Here is a 21,074-nt window from a genome sequence, read left to right as displayed (position 1 = left end):
TTTGTCCTCACAACAGATGAGGAAACAGAGGCAGACAGAGGCCAGGTGACTTGCCCAGGGTCACACAGCTAATTAAGTATCTGAGGCTGAATTTTGAACTCAGGTCTTCCTGATTCCATGCCCAGCACTCGATCCATTTGTCACCTACCGGAAACACACTTCCAAAAACTTACTCTGAGCCCATAAAAAGTATGCTATATCCCTTTTCCCACACCCACCCACCACTTTTCAATTCATCACTTCAAGAGCCCAATCCTATGGAAGAAAGAGTTAGCAAGGTCTGGTTGCTGTGCCTGAGGGCACAGGGTGCAAGGATCCATTTTCTCCAGGAAGCAGCAGGGTTCTCCTCTCTTCTCTCAGGACTTTCCCTCTCACCCTCTCCCTCCGCCCCCAGCCCCCTCATGTGATGGCACCACCATTCTTCAGTTATCACAGTACTGTACCTTTCACATATACAGCATCGGTACCATGATAACCGAAAAAGGACAGTTCAGTCTCATCCCTGCCTCCTCTGCTGGCCAGAATCGCACCCACAGAGGGTGACTTGACCGGGGAAGGGGGAAATCTATCCACGCACAGCGTTTTTGTCAACCTGGCAGACGAACGATTTTCAGGAGCTCTCATGCCCCAATTATTAAAAAGAAAAAGCTTCTCAGACTGTGCTTTGTGTTCAGCCGTTTTAAGGGCCCAAGTGAATACAAACCGGACGTCCAGACGTGCCTGCTGCTTAGTTCTCTTCGTGACCCAAGTCAAAGACTGTTGGAACTGGAGGAGACCCCAGAGATCATCTGGTCTAACCCTCTGAATGATAGATGAAGAAACTGAGGCCCAGAGAAGGGAATAATGTGCCCCAAGGGTACACGGGTAACAGAGCCAGAATTCAGACCCTCTGATTCTTGCATTCTTTCTACTATGCATTCCTATTCCTTTACAGAAATCATTACCTATTACCTATCTAATAATTTACTTGCATAGCAAGTTCTTCTTCCATCTTCCTCCTACAAGACCGAGAGCTGGAAGAGATCTTAGACACCATCTCTTACAAATACTTCATTTTCTAGACATGGAAACGGAGCAGTGGAAAGGTGGTATGATTGGCCTAAGTAAGACACAGGGTTGGAGTCTGTGCCCAGGACGTCCTATGCCAAACCCTGTACTCTTTTTTGACACAAATTACTGTACACAGAAGTATACCTGGGAAGTTTTCTACTTCTAATATCATTTTTAACTAGACTATTGCCTGATCATCTTTGGCAAAGATAAAGCATTTGACATGTGTCCCTTCTAGCTGCTGCAACTAACTGGGTCACTGGAAGAGGAAAGGACACCCCCCCCCCCTGCAACAAATAAGCCATAAGAGACATCAGGTATTTAACCCCCAAAGGAATAAATAAAATCAAAAGGCAGAAATTAAAGGATCCATGTGTGGGGCTAATTTAATTGGTCCCAAATGAAGACTACAGCTGGGAGAAGAAAGTAAGCTTCCTATAGGTAAAAACTAGCAAGTAAAGAGTTCCCACATTTGGTTCACTCAAGTCACAGAGGTACAGGCAGTTCTGTACCAGGTGACAAGCTATACTCAGCACAGTAACTTTGTCATTTGGTGCAATTAGAAAAATAAAGCAGCTCAGCTAGCAGGGCTTAAGAAAACCACTTACGTGTAGGGAGACAGCGGTCCTAGCAGGACTTTGGAAACATCCTGCTGTCCAAGGGTCATGAGGAGCAGAACTAAACTCTGGTTGGTGGAGTCCACACAACCTCCCTGTCAACACAAACATTTTAATTATTAATCTTTGTACAAACCAGAAAATGGAAGCCCACCCCACCCCCAAAGGGAGAGATAAGGAAGGAAAAAGAGAAACATTCACCAGGAACAAGGGAGCCCATAAAATGCCAGATTGCATTGGTCAAATGCTAATAAAATACGGTGCAATTTTGTAAGGGGAAAGCTTATGTAATCTAGCTTTAAGGGTACACCCTTTATCAAGACCTTTGCAATAGCTGGGGACAGGCAAATGGACAATTTAAGTTTACAAAATGAAAAAGAAGGCTGTTGCAGTAATTAAAACAGCAAGACAATATATATATATTTTTTTGGTGAGGCAACTGGGGTTAAGTGACTTGCTCAGGGTCACACAGCTAGTAAGTGTTAAGTGTCTAAGGCCAGATTTGAACTCAGGTCCTCCTGACTCCAGGGCCGGTGCTCTATCCACTGTGCCACCTAGCTGCCCCAGCAAGACAACATTTTGCTTAACACAGCATAAGCCAAAAGCATAATTCTAGGAAATCTGCAGTTAATTACTAAAGGTTAAATGAGTGTTGAGCGAGTGCCTACTTTTATTCAGTGCATAGCAGAACAAAGTTAGCCCTCTCTGATAATAAGATTTGACTTTCAGCACTTATTCAAACACAGCCACAGAAAGTTTGCTATGATATTTGTATAAATTGTTCCTTCGTCATCTTTCCTCTGTGACTTGGTCTGGACCTGTGATTTCATCAGTAAAGGGATCTCCTAATGTGAAATCTCCCTCAAAAAGCCCCCATTTGTACAAAAGCATTTATGGAAATCATTCAAAAATATAAACATTATCTTCTTTTTATTGATGTCTTTGGTTTATAAATTGTTCTAAATATATCCTTCTCCTCTTCCCTTGTAACAAAGATGAGCACAAAAAGGGGATAAAACTCAGCAATACATCATGTCTGACAGTATATGCGATACATAGTATCAGAGTCCCTAATGTCTACAACTGAAGGAGAGAAGAGAGGTATATTTTCTCAACTTCTCTAGACCAATCTTGGTCATTACAATTGCATAGCGTTGGTATTTTTTGTTGTTCTTTCCATTTACACTGTCATAATTATTATGTATATTGCTTTCTTAGTTCTGCTTACTTCACTCTGCATCATTTCATGTCTTCCCATGCTTTTCTGAATTCATGTTTTTCCATTTCTTATGCTACAGTAATATTCCATTATTCCATTATATTCATGTACCAAAGTTTGTTCAGTCTTTTATTAATCACTGAGAGTCTCTACTTTGTTTCTAATTCTTTATAGCTGTAACAGCAATGTTTATTGTAGCAAATAATTGAAAGGAAAGTAGACATTTATCAACCAGGGAATGAATGGCTGAAAAAAAATTTAAGTGAATATATTGTTTAATAACTTTAAACTTAAAATGTAATTTTAAATAAAGTTTGGACTTGTCTGTTTAAAAAAAGTGAATATAACAGAATATTACTGGGATGAAAGGAATGACTGTGAACCAATTCAGAAGACCTTGGGAAGTCTTGTAAGAACTGATGCAGAAGAAAATAAACAGAACCAAGAGGTTTCTACAAAAATAATGTTGAAAGACCAGAGGATGCCTATCCATGAAGGGATCAACTGTGATTTCAGACAACTGAAGCATTCAGGGGGTGGTGAAGCATGTATGTCTCCCGCTTTTTGGCAAGAGAGGTGGTGGACTATAGGAGCAGAATTAGATGTATATTTGCAGACATCCCAAATGTCTTGGTTTGCTTAGTTTGGCTATACTTACCTGCCTTAAGAAAGGATTCAAGGGTTTTACTGGGAGAGGGGGAAATCACTGGAAACAGTTATATAAAAGGAGCATCAATATAAAATCTTAGAGGGAAAAATGGAGGCTGGAAGGAAGTAACTCCCTCTGTGGATATAGATCAGTAAATGATCAGTACCTCAAAATCTTAAAAGAGTGGTCAGGGCATTGAGAGATGAAGTGAATTGCCCAGAGTCACAAAACTAGCATGTGTCAGAGGGAGGATATGAATCTAGGTTTTAACTTAATTATGCCTCTCACATAATAATATATATAACATAATATATTAACATAATATGAATAATATATATAACATAATATATTAACATAATATGCCTCTGCCTCAGAGGGTAAGTCAAGTGAGACAATACATGTAAAACCCTTTGCAAATCTCAAAGTACTATATAAGTGTGATCTATTTATCTGAACTTTGTCCAGGGTTCTCCTGTCCCACTTAAGTTGTACCCCACTGCAACTTTAATCATTGGGATTGTCAAGATCTGTTCTCTTCACATTTTTCCCCCTATTGATGCACATTTTCTCATTTCCTAAATTAAATCTTATCCTTCTCCCTCTCCATCCTCTATTGAGAAAGCAAGAAAAACAAAACCCTTGTCACAAGAATGAATAATCAAGAAAAACAAATTCCTGTGTTGGTCACATTCAACCCTGACCCTTCCCCCCCACCAATATCTCAATCTGTACTCTGATTCCATCATTTCTCTATCTGGAAGTAGGGAGAATGTTTCATCTTGAGTCCTCTAGAATCGTGGTTGGTCATTGTGTTGATCAGAATTCCTAAGTCTTTATTTTTTTGTTTTTGTTTTTTTCTTTGTTGTTGGGCAATGAGGGTTAAGTGACTTGCCCAAGGTCACACAGTTAGTAAGTGTCAAGTGTCTGAGGTCAGATTTGAACTCAGGTCCTCCTGAATCCAGGGCCAGTGCTTTATCCACTGCGCCACCTAGCTGCCCCCGAATTCCTAAGTCTTTAAATGCTATCTTTACAGTACTGTTATTAATATAGAAATTATTCTCCTGGTTCTGATTACTTCCCTCTGCATTAGTTCTTAAAAGGCTTCCCAGGTTTCTGTGAAAAAACCACTCCTTGATCATTTCTTACAGAACAATAGTATCTCATCATATATATGTACTATAACTCGTTCAAACATTTCCCAATTAATGGATACCTCTTCTTTGTCACCACCACCACCACCCCCCGCCCACACACACACACACACACACACACACAAACCTACTTTGTAGGATGAGACCTTTATTAGAAAAACTCGCTGCAAAGACTTTTTCCCCACTCACTTGCTTCCCTTCTAATTCTAGCTACATTGGTTTTGTTTGTACAAAACCTTTTTAATTTTATGCAACCAAAATTATCCATTTTAACTTCTGTGGTCTTCTCTTTCTCCTATCTATAGATGTGACTGGTAATTTCTTTCTTGCCCCTCTAATTTACTTATGATGGGAGCAGCTAGGTGGCGCAGTGGATAGAGCACCAGCCTTGGAGTCAGGAGTACCTGAGTTCAAATCCGGCCTCAGACACTTAACACTTACTAGCTGTGTGACCCTGGGCAAGTCACTTAACCCCAATTGCCTCACTAAAAATAAAAATAATTATAATAATAATTTACTTATGATGTCACCCTTTATGTCTAAGCAACCATCGAGATCTTGTCTTGGTATACAGTGTAAGCTATACCCAAGTTTCTGTCAGATTACTTTCGATTTTTACAAGTTTTTTGTTAAATAGCGAGTTCTTGTCCCAATAGCTGGGATCTCTGGGTTTATCAAACACTAGTCTACTGTGCTCATTTGCTTCTGTATATTGTGTATCTAACTGATATCACTGATCAATCTCTATTTCTTAACCAATACTAAACTATTTTGGTGATTATAGTTTTGTTGTCTAGTTTAAGATCAATGCATATCTCCATCCCACCCTCTTATTTTCCATTCCTTTTCTTCCTTTTGGGTTTTTCTGAATTCATCCTGGATGGCATCCTTGGTGTGCCTATGTTTGTGCATCCCTAAGAGTAGCACTTGGGCTGCAGGATATATTTTAAGCTGGTGAAGGGCTTAAAGACAGCACTCACTCACAGTTTGAAGGAAAAGTCATGATATTTATCAACAAAAGGCTAGCCCCTGTGTTAACAACTTCTGAACCCTGCCTCTCTTTTCTTAGGCATGTATGTGCTGCAGGGCATGGATACTACCGAAGATCCTTTTGCCTCTGAATAACTTAATAAAAGCTTTTCTTAAAGTACTGTCCGGCTATCCTGCCTATGATCCTGCCATCAGTAAGTGACCAGTTTGCTGGTGGCTCCAGTAAGAGTGAGGGGGTTAGTGTTAAAACTATTCATACTCCATTCTCCTTTGTGCCCAATGGAATCTGTAAGAAAATTCCTCTGGGTTAAGAGTACATGTTGTCACTATGGGCCAATTATGGTAACTGGCTTTTATGGGGAACAAGGCCTGTGACCTTGGCTACAGCCAACACCAGTCTAATAAACTAGCTCACAGGCAATAGGGACGAAGATGAATGGATGGATGAATGGACAGCTGTTTGCCCCACAATGGTGAGATCTGTGGTGCTTTACAACTCAAGTGGGGCACAGAGAAGCTGAATAAAGTTTAGCTAGACAGCTTACATTTATACAGTATTCTAGATTTGCAGAAAGCTTTACATATATTCTCTCACCTGACTGACTGAGGTAGGTGCTATTTTACAGATATGGAAACTGAGGCTAAGTAATTCACCTGTTGTCACAGAATTATTTAAGTTGCCTAAGGTTGGTTCTGAACTCAGTCCCAGCTGTCTATTTATTACACCATGGAGTTTTTCAATGAAGTTCAGGAAAGAAAATCATAAAAGATCAGAGAATTAAATAATTCCAGGGTCTAAAAGAACTTCAGCTTGACTTCTATCTAAGCAGGAATAGCCTTTATGAAATCCTTGACAAATGGTCTCGCTTCTAACTGAAGGTCTCTGGTGGTGAATCCCTTATTAGTGTCCTGTAAGATGGGGATACCACGAGTAATATCTTTCTCACAAATATTCTGAGGATAAAATGTAAAACTCTATAACCCCTAAAAGTACTACAGAAATGTCAGCTGCTATCACTAGCACTGTTATTCCCTCCCCCCAGGGCAGTCCATTTCACCTTCGTTAATGGAAGGCGACAAGTTAACCTTCTGGACTCAAGCAGCTTCGAAGAGATAGAAAAGCATGACAGGAACAAACGTAGTGAGATGAGTCCACGCTGCCAACCCCCTTCTCTCCTGAAAGGCCAATGACTTACTCTATAAATCTCTTCGAGCAACAGCTTTGCACAGTTCCTGCCAAGGTCTTCTGGGAGCACTGCTGCTCCCTGACCCTGGGGGTTTGAGGCCAACTCGGCACTGAGGAAGGTACCATTGGTGGTCTCAGCAACAAGCGAAAGCCCAAATCCTGGAGACCTGCAAGCAAACACACACACACACAATTGTGAGTGAGGGTTAATAAAACTGTCACAGCTGTTCTACAGCAAAACGGTGGATGGAGGACCACCAAGGTCAAACTGGGTTACTCAAATTACTTCCCTTCTCTGGGCCTGAGTTTCATTATCTATAAAAGGAAAGGGTGGCACCAGATGGTCTCTGAAGTCCCTTCCAAGCTCTAAATGCCACGACCCTATAAGTTCTATATCCCTTTGACAGCACACACCATCTCTAAGCTGCCTGTAGTTACACTGAGTCTCATAATCAATTTCATCGGTCTGCAGGATAATTTTACACGGCTAGGTGTGAGAGTCCAATGAATAAGATGCCAGGCCTGCTTTCCCTGACCAGAAAAGCCAAGAATATATTTTTCTGTCTTCACTTCCCTCAATTAACAACAACAACAAAAAAAAAATCCCATTATGACTTCCTGCTAGGTGGTACAGTGGATAGAGCACAGTGAGTTCAAATCTGGCCTCAGATATTTAACTAGCTGTGTGACCCAGGGCAAGTCACTTAACCTTGTTTGCCTCAGTTTTCTCATCTGTAAGATGAGCTGGAGAAAAAAATGGAAAAACCACTCCAGTATCTTTGCCAAGAAAACTCCAAATGGGGTCAACGAGGAGTCACACACAACTGAAAAACAGCTGAAAAATAACAGATGAGAAAACTGATTTGCCCACAGTCACACAGATAGTGAGGATGAAGACCCAAGCTGCAAACTCGGGTCTTCTGTTTCATGGTGGTTCAGTCAGTGTTCTTTTCACCACACCATCCCATCCAGTTTGTGGTAATCAAATGTTTTAGCCCTGACTCTGCTCTTCAGCTGACATGACCCAAGCAGAAATCAGTGCCCAGGAGATGTGAATTCTACCAGAAAAGAGGCCTCAATCTGCTCAGGTCATGACCTCCTTGGCTACATTAGAACAAAACATTCCAATGGTGTTTAAAATGATTCCATTTGCCCACAGCTTTTCATGAACGAATCTTTTTCTCTAACAGGGTGCTGGGCATATGGTGGAGCTCTATAATATACATAGTGGGTTTTTTTGGGAGGTTATTTTGGGGGGGTTGAGTTTTTTTGCAGGGCGATGAGGGTTAAGTGACTTGCCCAGAGTCACACAGCTAGTAAGTGTCAAGTGTCTGAGGCTGGATTTGAACTCAAGTCCTCCTGAATCCAGGGCCAGTGCTTTATCCACTACGCCACCTAGCTCCTCCCTTATAATACATAGTTTTGATGAAATAACAGGGCACACTATTTAAGAGAATACTTGGAGATGAATCTGTTCTTTATCTCTGTCAATAATAAGTTTTTTCATCAATCCATATTTCCATATAGTTAAAAAAAAAAAAAGCTTTAGAATCCAGCACAATTTTGGGGAAAGTGGTGCTAAAATCCTTGTTAATTACTTGACAATAGAATCCTGATATATAGGGGGTTTTTTGTTTTTTTTTTAGTGAGGCAATTGGGGTTAAGTGACTTGCCTAGGGTCACACAGCTAGTAAGTGTTAAGTGTCTGAGGCCGGATTTGAACTCAGGTACTCCTGACTCCAGGGCCGGTGCTCCATCCACTGCGCCACCTAGCTGCCCTTGATATATAGTTATTAATTGGATCTCCCAATGGTTTTATGGTGGTTTGTTTTGTTAGGGGTGTGCTGGGGAGAAGATCACGGAAGGTAAAATGGAAAAAGAAATTTTAGATATTTCCAGTATGAAAACCTCCTCCATCAGTGCAACCTGCATGTAATTTATAACCTAGAGGAGCGTCTGGGGCCACTGAGGTGGCCAGCTTTGCCCAGAATGACAAAGGTAAGTATGCCTCAGACACGAAGCTTAAACACGCAGGTCCTCCTGATTCCAAGACTGGCCCACTACCCACTATTCCATCTTGCCACTTTTCGATTCATAATAATGCTTTTGAACTTCATTTGTGAAACTCCGAGGGAAAGTGGGGATAATTTAGATCACCGATTATAGGAAAGACTTTAGAGATCAGCTAGGCCAAGGATTCTTAACTTGGAGCCTGTGAATTTGCTTTTAAAAATATTTTGGTAACTATTTTAATGTAATGTTTTCTTTGTAATTCTATATGTTTTATTTTATTATAAAAACCCTATTCTGATGCTAACCACCTCTAGAGAGAGAAGTGATAAATTCTGAGTACTAACTGAAGTATAATTCTCTCACTTCATTTTTCCTGTTTTTTTTAAAAAACACATGGCTAATATAAAATGTTTTGCATGATTTCACATGTATAATTAATATCATATTGCTTGCCTTCTCAGTGGGTGGAGGAGGAGTGGGAGGGAGAGAATTTGGAACTCAAAATTTAAAAAGAAAACAACACCAAAAACAAATAATGAGTTTTAGAAAAGAAAAAAAAAATGGATGATACTTGGGGGGAAAAGCCACATTATTCTGAGAAGGGGTGTCCAGACTTTACCAGATTGCTAGAGGGTCCAGGATATAAAAGAAAAAAGTAAAGAAACTCCTGAATGCTGCTAGACCAACCTCCTCATTTTATAGTGAAGGAACTGGGATCTAGAGCGGTTAAAAGTCTTTACTAAACATATAAGTAACAGAGCCACAATCAGAACCCAGGGGGAGGGGGCCAAATTCAGCATTCTTTCTTCCCTCCCTCTACCACACTGATATTTAGACAAGTTTTAAAATACTGTCTAACCTTAAAACAAATATTAAACCACATGATTAAACAATTTTTAAAGGGCATTCATGAAAAAGACCACCCAGGACTTAAGTGCTCCACAAAACAAATATTTACCAAGAGCCCATCTACCACCCTAGTACGACGCTCATGATGACAGATGCAGCCTGTCACCGACGGTGGCTTTGGATCCACCATCATGAGGTTTAAGATCATGGATTTTAACACCCCAAAGGTTTTACAAGAAGGCTGCTAAAAAAGTCTTGGAGCTCAAACAAGGCAGGGCCACCTCCTTCTCAGGTCACCAAGCAGGCTCATTTCCTGCCTACCACAAGCACGTGCGTAAGCTGGCCCTGCAACAGCCAGATGAGCCAAATACTTTTCAAAAAACAGAGCTGCAGCTGGTTTGTGGTGGGCCTTCAGAAACGCCAAAGGCAAGACAGAGGAGGGCCTTGTTCATTCATTCTCCTCACGCCGCTCCTGCTGCCATCTATGCCTTTCCCAATCCTTCTTCCTTTCTCTTTAAGAGGCAAATCACTTAGCCTCCCTGGGCCTCAGTTTCTTCATCTGTAAAATGGACAAGATGGACTCTGAGGTCCCTTCCAACTTTAAAACTATGACAGAAGATCTTTCTCCTTGCCCTTGGCAGTTAATCTTTTTTTTTTTTTTTGCTAATAAGCCACATCTTTATAATAACAAAAATAACTATTATTAAATTCCTAATTAAATGAAACAGGGCTATGTTGAAGCCAGCTCGTAAAGACTTGAGAATCAATTATAAAATTTCTGTGTGAGCATTTACAACTCAGAAATTGGCATATGCTACAAGGCAGGATTTCATTTATTGTTTTGTTCATGTAGTTTAAAAAATTATTTATCATATGTTTAATGTATGGAATAAAACAAGCATTTCCATAACATAGTATAATGCACATGAAACTGTAAATCTATTATGTACAACTTGCTATTCCTTTTAAATATATAATAAAGTTATTGTGTTAAGATTTTTCCTTTTTTTTCTCTCCCCCCCAGCAATGGCTACCATTTGACACAAATAGGGGTGTGTGTGTGTGTGTGTGTGTGTGTGTGTGTATACACATATATATAAATATAATTTATGTATATAAAATTATTCTATACATATTTCTTTGGATGCTGATAGCCTACACCCTCAGCAGAGTTTATGCAGCTATAACCTCAAGCCTGTAGCTATACAGGCTTTATAGAACGTATTAGAAAGCAGGTAAAAATGCTTCTGGCATGGATGCCTCCATCACACTTTCCCTTTTCTGGGCAGTTGGACCACATGATCTCTAAGGTCCCTTCCAGCTTGTACATTCTATGTTCTAAGGTCTCCTTGACTGTAATTCCATGTTCTAAGATCCCTTGTGGCCCTAACAGTCTAATTCTATGCATATTATACTATGTTATGGAAATACTTGTTTTATTCTGTACATTAAAAATAAGATAAATAATTTTTAAACTACATGAACAAAACAATAAATGAAATCCTGCCTTGTAGCATATGCCAATTTCTGAGTTGTAAATGCTCACAGAGAAATTTTAATAATTGGCTTTCAAGTTCTTATGAGCTGGCTTCAACATAGCCCTATAAGTGTTTCATTTAATTAGGAATTTAATAACAAAATTATTTTTGCTACTATAAAGATGTGGCTTATTGGGCCAAAAAAAAAAAAAAAGATTAACTGCCAAGGGTGAGAATAAAGGATCATCCATTATAATTTTAAAGTTGGAAGGAACCTCAGAGTCTCATCCAACGGTAATACTCTAAATCCTGAGTTTCTGTGTTTTATGCTTGAAAGTGGTTCCTATTTCTGACCTTCTGGCATTTGAATTCCTCATCTCCTGCTCAGAGGAGTAGATGGCCCCAAATTGGGTCCCTTACAAAACTACAGGCAAGGGCAGCTAGATGGCGCAGTGGATAGAGCACCAGCCCTGGAGTCAGGAGTACCTGAGTTCAAATCCGGCCTCAGACGCTTAACACTTACTAGCTGTGTGACCCTGGGCAAGTCACTTAACCCCAATTGCCTCACTAAAACAAACAAACAAACAAACAAACCAAAAACAAACAAAACTACAGGCAAGGATCTTCTTCTTCCTCCCACCTCACCTACTACAATGCCGTCTGAGCGGCTGGGCTGGTCAATAGTTACTGTTGGATTAAGGGTCCCTAGTGCCTACTTCAAAGTCCATTTACTGAGTGTTAGGTCCATCTGGATTTGGAGTCAGAGCAGCCACGTTAAAACACCAGCTCTGCCACTTGCGTGACCTTGGACACGTCCCAAGTTTCCCCTTTCTGGGACTCAGTTCCTCCTGTGCAAAATGAAGGGGCTGGGGGGCAGCTAGGTGGCGCAGTAGATAAAGCACCAGCCCTGGAGTCAGAAGGACCTGAGTTCAAATCCAGCTTCAGACACTTAACACTAACTAGCTGTGTGACCCTGGGCAAGTCGCTTAATCCCAACTGCCTCAGTAAAAAAAAAAAAAAAAGAAGGGGCTGGACTGAAAGGACTCTTTCGGTTTGGAGTGCTATTTTCTTTGAGTAGCCAGCAGATGTATTTAAGTTGAGTACCCAATCAATGCCTTGCCCCTTCCTAGGCTGCACGGGCAAACAAAAACCCCAGATACATTTAAGAAACTTATAATCTAATTGGTGATATAGGAGATCCTACGCACACAGTAAGTTTCAGAGCTCGAACTCTAACCCAGATGTTACTGCTCCAAATCCAAGGCTATTCCCACCATCAAGAGACAATATCCATGGGGCAGCTAGGTGGCGCAGTGGATAGAGCACCGGCCCTGGAGTCAGGAGGACCTGAGTTCAAATCTGGCCTCAGACACTTAACACTTACTGGCTGTGTGACCCTGGGCAAGTCACTTAACCCCAACTGCCTCACCAAAAAAAAAAAAAAAAAAAAAAGAGACACTATCCAGTCTTACTGGAATCAACTATACAGTCAGGATAGATGAGTTATTCCTCTTCCAGAAAGGTCACTGGCCCTGGAATCCTAAGAACTTAGTCAAAATCCTGCCTACAACACTGACCAGCTGTATAAACTAAGGAACAGACATTTCACATCTCTGAGCCTCAGTTTCCCCATCTGTACTCCCTTCCTCATGGGGTTGTTGTAAAGAAAGCACTCTGTAAACCTTAAATATGATAGAAATGGGGATAGCTAGGTAGTGCAGTGGATACAGCACCGACCCTGGATTCAGGAGGACCTGAGTTCAAATCCAGCCTCAGACACTTGACACTTACTAGCTGTGTGACCCTAGACAAGTCACTTGACCCTCATTGCCCCGCCCCCCCCAAAAGAGAGAAATGAAGTATGACTATTGACACTACTACTAAAGGTAATAATTACTGCATTATTCTATCAATAATGCAGTATTATCATTATTTTTTATGACACCAGTCCTCATCTCCACTTATACAACCTCATCACCTCTCAAATGGAATGGTACCATAGTCACCCAATTGGAGCCCCTGCCTCCTGTCTTTCCCCTCTTCAATCAACCATGTCAATACATCCCTCTTACCCCTTGTCATGGCTCCCTACACACCCTCTAGGGTAATATACTCAAGCTAGCGTCTTTCTGCAGTATGGATCCCATCTGTCTCTCCCTCTTGTTACTGTTCTCTCTGCCCCTTAAAATCACCTTCTATTTAGAAAGACACATGTTCTTGGACACTGTTAATGTGGAGATTGGTTTTCATAGACTATACAGATAAGCACTGAGGGATTTCTAAAGAATTTGCTTAATGGGGTAGTAGGAGGGATGAGTTAATAAAAAATACCCATTACTTGAAGAAATTTTTTAAAAAGAAAATGGGGGGCAGCTCGGTGGTGTAGTAGATAGAGCACTGGCCCTGGAGTTAGGAGTACCTGAGTTCAAATCTGGCCTCAGACACTTGACACTTACTAGCTGTGTCTGGGCAAATCACTTAATCCCAACTGCCTCACTAAAAAAGAAAAAAAGAAAAGAAAAAAAATGGGGGAGGGAGAGGGAGAGAATGATCTCCTACTCCTTTGTACTTGCCTAACTATGTTTCTCTCATATCCCACCCAAAGAATGTAAACTTCTTGAAGGCAGTGCCTAGCAGTACCTTGTACAGTTTTGGGAGCCATCCTGTGATTTAATCCATATAGGGATCATCTCAATAAGAAACTTCTACCAATCAATATAGATTATAACCCCTCTCTAAAGTGTCCCAGGTGATGAGAAGTGAAATGAGCAGGGTGACATATCCAGGATGTATCAGGGAGGACTTGAACCCAGGTCTTCCTGACTCTAAGGCCAACTGTCTAATGACTGCCACACAGCCTCTCACCACATACTTTGTACACAGAGGGTACCTAGTCAATAACTCCCAAATTGATATGAATTATATGTAAGTTTTAAATGTAGAGAATCTACAAGGCAAAAGCACATCCTGTGGCATAAGCATACTACTGGACCTGGAACAGGCTTTTTTTTTTCCTTTGCTGCTGTTCCTAGGGACATCTCTTAAAGGTTATTCTGGGCAGTTTAAGTGGTGCAGTAGATAGAGCACTGGCCCTGGACTCAGGAGGACCTGAGTTCAAATCTGACCTCAGATATTTATTAGCTGTGTGATCCCAGGCAAGTCATTTAACTCCAACTGTGTCACACACAAAAAAAGTATGAAAAGACAAAAGAACTGATTCTGAGACCAACGTCCACAATTCATGCTTAAGAGACAAGCCCTTCACACCTGTCCTCAAATCTAGCAATTTTAAGCTCCTGACACAAGGAAAACAAAAGAAAATAATAAAAAGTTAGAGACTCTCCCCCCACCTTCAAATGGCATCACAGGTACTTACTTTCCAGAGTTGATCCCTTTCATATGGTCTGTGTAAATATAGATATCGGGAATAAATTTGTTGAGGATGCTCCTAGAAGACTCCACGATGCGATTGGCGATCTGAGGCGATACCCGCACAGAGTAACTGCAATCTGATGTTAAGGAATTGACTTGCATGTTCCCAGAAGACAAAGGAAGAAAATAAAAGGGGGGGGGGGGGTGTGCACAATGCACAAAAATAGCATAAAGCCTGAGATTTATTCAGGTGGTCAGAGTTCAAATTCTGCCTCTGCTACTTACTAGCTGTGTGACCCTGGGCAAATCTCCTCCTTGACCTGAGCCTCGATGTTCTGCCTGGTAAACCAGTGGGATGGGTGCCATGGGGAAAATCCAATTTGGAGGCAGAAGACCTAAGTTTGCATTCTGGCTCTGCTACTTGTTAACTTTGTGACCTTGCAGTATTATTTCCTCCTCTTTTATAAAACTAGGGGGTTGGGGGGCAGCTAGGTGGTGCAGTGGATAGAGTACAGGCCCTGGATTCAGGAGTACCTGAGTTCAAATCCAGCCTCAGACACTTAACACTTACTAGCGGTGTGACCCTTGGCAAGTCACTTAACCCCAATTGCCTCACTAAAAAAAAATAATAATAAAATAAAATAAAATTAGGGGGTTGGACTAGATGACCTGTGAGGTCCCCCCCAACTCTAAATCCCATGACCTTGTGTTAGTGGAACTGTACTTGAAAACTGTGATATCTGGTCTCACCTCACCCCACTGTCTCACTGGAATTCCTTAACAATTCAGGGTTTCTAATCAATCCTTCAATGGTTACATGTACCCACCCCTGATTACTTCATTTATTTCAGACTGTCTTACTAATACAATAAATAAAAAAACAATCACCATATCAAACCGCTCAGATCTTTAAGAAGATTCTGTTCTCTGCCTAAGCTCCATCTCCATAACCAATGGATCTGTCACTTATGTACATAAGGCCAAACCAGTATTCTGGGCCAGTCAAGAATTTGGGCTTGAGGTCTGAGAATGTGTTTGGGTTTTTTTGGTTTTTGTTTTTTTTTTTGGCGGGGCAATGAGGGATAAGTGACTTACCCAGGGTCACACAGCTAGTGTCAAGTATCTGAGGCTGGATTTGAACTCAGGTGCTTCTGAATTCAGGGACAATGTTTTATCCACTGCGCCACCCAGCTGCCCCTGACAAGGTGTTTAAAGTACATGGCTTGGGGGCAGCTGGGTGGCGCAGTGGATAAAACATTGTCCCTGAATTCAGAAGCACCTGAGTTCAAATCCGGCCTCAGACACTTCACTTAATAGCTGTGTGACCCTGGGCAAGTCACTTAACCCTCACTGCCCCACACACACAAAAAACAAAAGTACATGGCTCCTTCTACAAGGATCTTGAAAGGTCCATTTCAGTATCAAGGTCCACCCCTGATGATTCAGGGATTGACTCCTCCAAATGGTCTCCCTAGTCTCCTAATTGGTCTCCCTTATTTCTATTCTCTCTCCCTCTCCGTATGCATACCCAACAAATTGATGTGTTTTTTTTTTAAATTAAGATTTGACCCTTTCTCTCAAACATCTTTCAGTGACTCCCTACTGAAAGACCTCTAGGGTAAAATACTCAACATGGCTTTGAAAGCCCTTCTAAGTTTGGGATATCACCTATGGATCTCCCACTTCTTTGCCTTCCTCTCCACCTGTCCAAGATTAGGAGGATCTATGTAACAGTGTGCAACCCACTGGATCTTTCTGTGCTTCAGAGTTACTTAACTACAAGATGAAACTCAATGGGCTAAATGACCTTTATAGACCCAAACAGTTCTCAATCTATGATCCTGGGTCAAGAAGTGACTACACGAAAAATAAATAAATAAATGAATGAATGAATGAATGAATGAGTGAATGAATGAATGAATAAATAAATAAATGGATGAGAGAAGCGACTATATGGATGGAAGAAGTAACAAGCCCTAATTATGAGTGCTACTGGAGAGGGATGAGGAAATGGCCAAGCCAATCATTAGAATCATAAATCTGAAGCTAGAAAGGACCCTATAATTCAGCTAGCACAAATTCCTCACTTTACACATGAGGAAACTGAAACCCAGGGAGAAGGCCAAACCAGTATTCTGGACCAGTCCAGAATTTGGGCTTGAGGTCTGAGAATGTGTTTGGGTTTTTGTTTTTGTTTTTTTTGGGCGGGGCAATGAGGGATAAGTGACTTGCCCAAGATCACACAGGTAATAAGAATCAGAGGCAAAATCTGAACATAGGAAAATATGATACTTCTCTCTTGTTAACTTAAGGGCCCTAAAATGGTTCAACAGTTATTTCTCTCTCTCTTTTTTTAAAAGTATATTATTTTTAATAATATCTTCTGTATCACATCCATTTCTGAATATATATCCTTCTCCCCTCACCAACCACCAATCTTGAGAAGGGGGCAAAAAAAGAGCGGGGGGGGGGGGGGGGGGGGGGAGAAACAAACAGTTCAGCAGAACTAGGCAACACGTTGTCTTGTCTGACAGTATATGCAATAATCCACATCCATAATACCAGATCAGTAAATAAAGGAGGGAAGGAAGTACATTTTTTTCAACTCTTTTGCATAGTGCTCAGTTTCATTCAACTTATTTTTCCAAACCCTCAATATCCACATTTAATTTTCATTACAAAAATAATGACCTCAGAGCCAGGCTGATGGAAAGACCTGAACCCTGGGTTCAAATCCCAGTAGTGCTACTTGCTGTCAGTATGATCTAGGGAGAGCAAGCTACCTTTCTGGGCCTCAATTCCCCATGTGTAAAGAGGAGGTTGGATTATGTGTTCTCTGAAAGCTCCTCTAATTCTAAAAAATCCTGAGACTACTCCAATAGCCTCCTAACTGGTTTCCCTTCCTAGAGTGTCTCTTTCCTCTCCTATCCATGCTGCCCCTTACCAGAAATTTGTATAGGTAATTTGTATATATTTATGCATATATTTTCATATATGTGTGTATGTATATGTATGTGTATGTATTTATGTGTATACACACACACACACACACACACACACATATAGGGGTATCAAACAAATAGAAATTTTTAAAATTCTATTTTTATTTATATTGTTAAAATAGTTCCATTTAAATTTGTTTCTGATGGCATGGGAGTATTGCAGACTGCATGCAGCCCCTCTGGTATACAGTTTGGGCTGGAGTCAGGAAGACCTGAATTCAAATCTAAGTTTCCCTTAATAATAGGTGCTATTATCATCTACTACCTTTCGATATCCTCTATATCATTCTGTAACCTTGGATGCCTTTCCCACTTCCCCCATTATCAAGGTTATCCATCCTTCAAGGCCCAGCTTCAGATATATCCCCTCCAAGAAGTTTTTCCTGAATTCCTACCATGCTCAGTATGTAAAGCATTCAAATATAAGTCAATATTATTTCTCAACTTTTCCCATACATTCATGTGTGTGTAAGAGAGAGAAAGAGAGACCGCACAAGTGTACATTTATTAAGTGATTTCCATGTACAAACAATTGTTACAAACACTATGCATGCAAATACAAGTAAACAAGACAGTCCCTGCCCTCAGAGAGCTTACATTCCAAGGGAATGGAAGACAATACATAAAAGCGAGCATGAAGTGGGAAAGGGGAAGGAAGGAAGGTAGATGTATGTAGATGCCAAGAAGTGCTATGGAGAGCTAAAGACTAGTTAAGATAAAGAGAAAAAAGCTCACCTATCAGACCCAAGGACAGAGTCCAAGGTTGTGAAGAAGGGAAGATGAGGATGGCCAGGGCATAGGCATCGTGGTGAATTGAACTATCTTGGAGTCAGAGGACATGGATTAGATAGATACCCAGCCCTGACACTTATTAGATGTAGAAACTCTGGCAAGTCACTTGATCTGAGCCTCAGTTTCTCTTATCTATAAAATGGGAACAAGGATATATTCCTCATAAAGTCACTGAAAGTATGTGCTTTGTAAACCTCAGATCACTACAGAAATGTGAGCTATTATTAGGGACACAGAGAGGGACAAGCCCCATGCTTTTAATGATCTAGGGAAACCCCAGTTGGAGAAACTTCCTCCACATTATATCACATTTGTTTTTCTGTCTCCCTCTCAGCCCCTAGTATAGTGTGCTTTGTTGGTAAATGTTCGATAAATATTTGTTAATTGATTCCAAAGGCCAAGATCCAAAATGAGGAAAGAATTCAGAGGAATTTTTCAAACCCCACAGAGTCTGGTTAGCTCACGCTCTGGCCATAAACAACTCTCCACAAACAGTCCCAGGCCTCACTCACACCCTTTCCCCAAGGCGAGTATCTTACTTGTAAAAGCCTAATTGAAAAGTGCATATCATTTTAAGGGTATCCATGATCAGTTGGGGCCATTCTCTCCCTTTCTTTAAAAAACAAAACAAAACCAAAAAAAAAACCCAGAGTATGATACTCTTTTTCTCAAAATAATTACCTCATATTTGCACTGTGCCTTCATCTCTTCCCTGATATTATCCTAGTTTGTGTTTTCCCCAACAATCATGTGAAACAAAATCACTATTTTTAGCCTCCTTCTCTAAACAAGAAAACGGGAAAATAAGTGAAATGTCTCACTAAAGGTCCTGAAGTTCTTCCATGTCTCTCTCTTCCAGAAGATGGGCTTTCTTTTTCTGTCTCCCTAGAGCAAAGGGTTCCAGGTGATTTTAATGAAATACCACCACCACCACCACCTCCATGAAGCTTTTCCTTAACCTCCTGGTTAATAACTCATTTCCCCTCTCGGCTATCACATTATTGAGACAGCTTTGCATAGCGGATAAAGAGCTGGGCTTGGCAGTTCAAATCCTACCTCAGACACTTAACTAGCTGTGTGACCCAGGACAAGGCACTTAACTTGTTTGCCTCAGTTTCCTCAACTGCAAAAATGGAGGTTACAATAGCACTTCTTTCCCAGGGTTGTTGTGAGGATCAAATGAGGCACATATATGTAAAATGTTTCACAAAATTTAAACTGGCTATTATTAGAGTCCTTTGATTTAAAGCTCGAATATTCACAGCAGTGCTCTTTGTGGTAGCAAGCAACTGGAAACCACTGGTTCCCATTAATCAGGGAACAGCTGAACAAAACGTGGCAGAGGAATGTCATGGAATACTGTTGTACGATGATGAATATGAAGAATCCAGAGGAACATGGGGATGCTTATATGAAGTGATGAAAAGCATAGAATATAATGACTCCAGTATCATAGATGAAAATACCAAAAAGTCACTGAGCTCAGATTAATTGCCACAACCAGCCTTGGCTCTAGACAACAGAGGATGTAACATATCCCTCTCCTCTCAGAAGGGAGGCCACAGGATCCTGGAGGTACAATTGGAAAGGATTTCACAGGTTATTAAGTCCAACCCCCTCATTTTACAGATGACAGAAGCCAGGCTGGGAGGTTAAGCGACTTACTTTGGGTCACACAGCTATCAAATGTTAGACGTAGGATTTGAACTTGGTTCTCATCTATTGTCACCATTGGGTTGCTTTTTATGGTTAATTATGCTTAAGTGGTTTTTGTTTTTTGGTTCTAAGGGAGGGTTGGGGGAAAGGGTTTTTTTTAGTACTTTTTTGTTTTTTTTTTATTTTTTAAAAGACATCAGGTTTTTTTGTTTTTAAAATGGAGAAGGGTTAGAGGAGAGTAACCTACATCCTGATGACTAGAAGAATCCTTAGTAGTTTCCCAAAAATCCACAGTCAAATGCTGAGTAGCATCAGTATGTGTCCTTTCTCCTATTCCTTCCCACAATTAGCGTCTGGGAGGAGATCTGAGCCAGGAGAAGGAAGCTCTCTTTATGGAAATCATCCCTGTGGAAAGCCCAGGGTTAGTCAACAAAGAGAAATATGATCAGACCACGAGATCTACCACCGCCCCCATCAGCCTCCACCCCAGCTTGTTTATCCGACATGCACCGGACCAGAAAGACTTTGTCCCAATGTTGCTGGTGCAATTCCACGAATAAAAACAAAATGTCCCATATATGAGCAGCCCTGAATAAGAGGTCACTATACTAACCTGGCCCTAACTCTAGCAGAAACCCAACATCTATCCTTTCCTGGGTCCAGAACAGTTCTTTTTGGTGAAGCTCCTGGGGGGGGCAAAAATTAAGAGGGGGGGGGGGAAATTCAGTGATGAAAAACAGAAAAGCAGCAACAGGTTAATTTCTGCCAAAAACAACCCCCATGTGGAGAAAACTTACCACGAAGCACAGACCTAAATTTAAACCAGCCCTGCAGATAACCAGCCAAGAAGCTGACCAACCACACAGCCGGTCCCCTCTTCTAGCTCAAATAGCAGAGCAAAGCTAAAATGAAAATGAATATTTTTTTTGGAAAGATCTGTTAAACTGAAAGTAGAATAAATATTCAGACAGTGGCTGGCTACGATTGGCTCTAATGTCCGAATGAGGATTTTAAAGACAGGATGAGGCTCCTACAGGTGGCATTTCTGAG

The 21,074-nt window shown here is 40.9% G+C and overlaps 1 protein-coding gene across 5 annotated transcripts in view; it reads right to left on the bottom strand.

Moving 5' to 3' along the window:
- The window catches only part of RCL1 (RNA terminal phosphate cyclase like 1), a 70,031-nt gene that overhangs the window by 9,728 nt on the left and 39,229 nt on the right, over positions 1-21,074 (bottom strand). For 4 of the 5 annotated variants that reach the window (XM_043966198.1, XM_043966206.1, XM_043966217.1 and 1 more), the window contains 3 exons: positions 14,579-14,704; positions 6,873-7,029; positions 1,659-1,762 (listed from right to left, as the gene is read on the bottom strand). In XM_043966198.1, coding sequence (XP_043822133.1) covers positions 1,659-1,762; positions 6,873-7,029; positions 14,579-14,704 — 387 coding nt within the window. Of the gene's footprint in view, positions 1-1,658; positions 1,763-6,872; positions 7,030-14,578; positions 14,730-21,074 lie in introns of all 5 variants that reach the window. The other variant, XM_043966239.1, reaches the window with a different exon arrangement.

The sequence above is a fragment of the Dromiciops gliroides genome, chromosome 1, assembly GCF_019393635.1.
Source record: "Dromiciops gliroides isolate mDroGli1 chromosome 1, mDroGli1.pri, whole genome shotgun sequence".
Taxonomy (NCBI): Eukaryota; Metazoa; Chordata; class Mammalia; order Microbiotheria; family Microbiotheriidae; genus Dromiciops; species Dromiciops gliroides.
The sequence above is the reverse complement of the archived record's forward strand: the minus strand, read 5'-3'. Positions and strand labels throughout refer to the sequence as shown.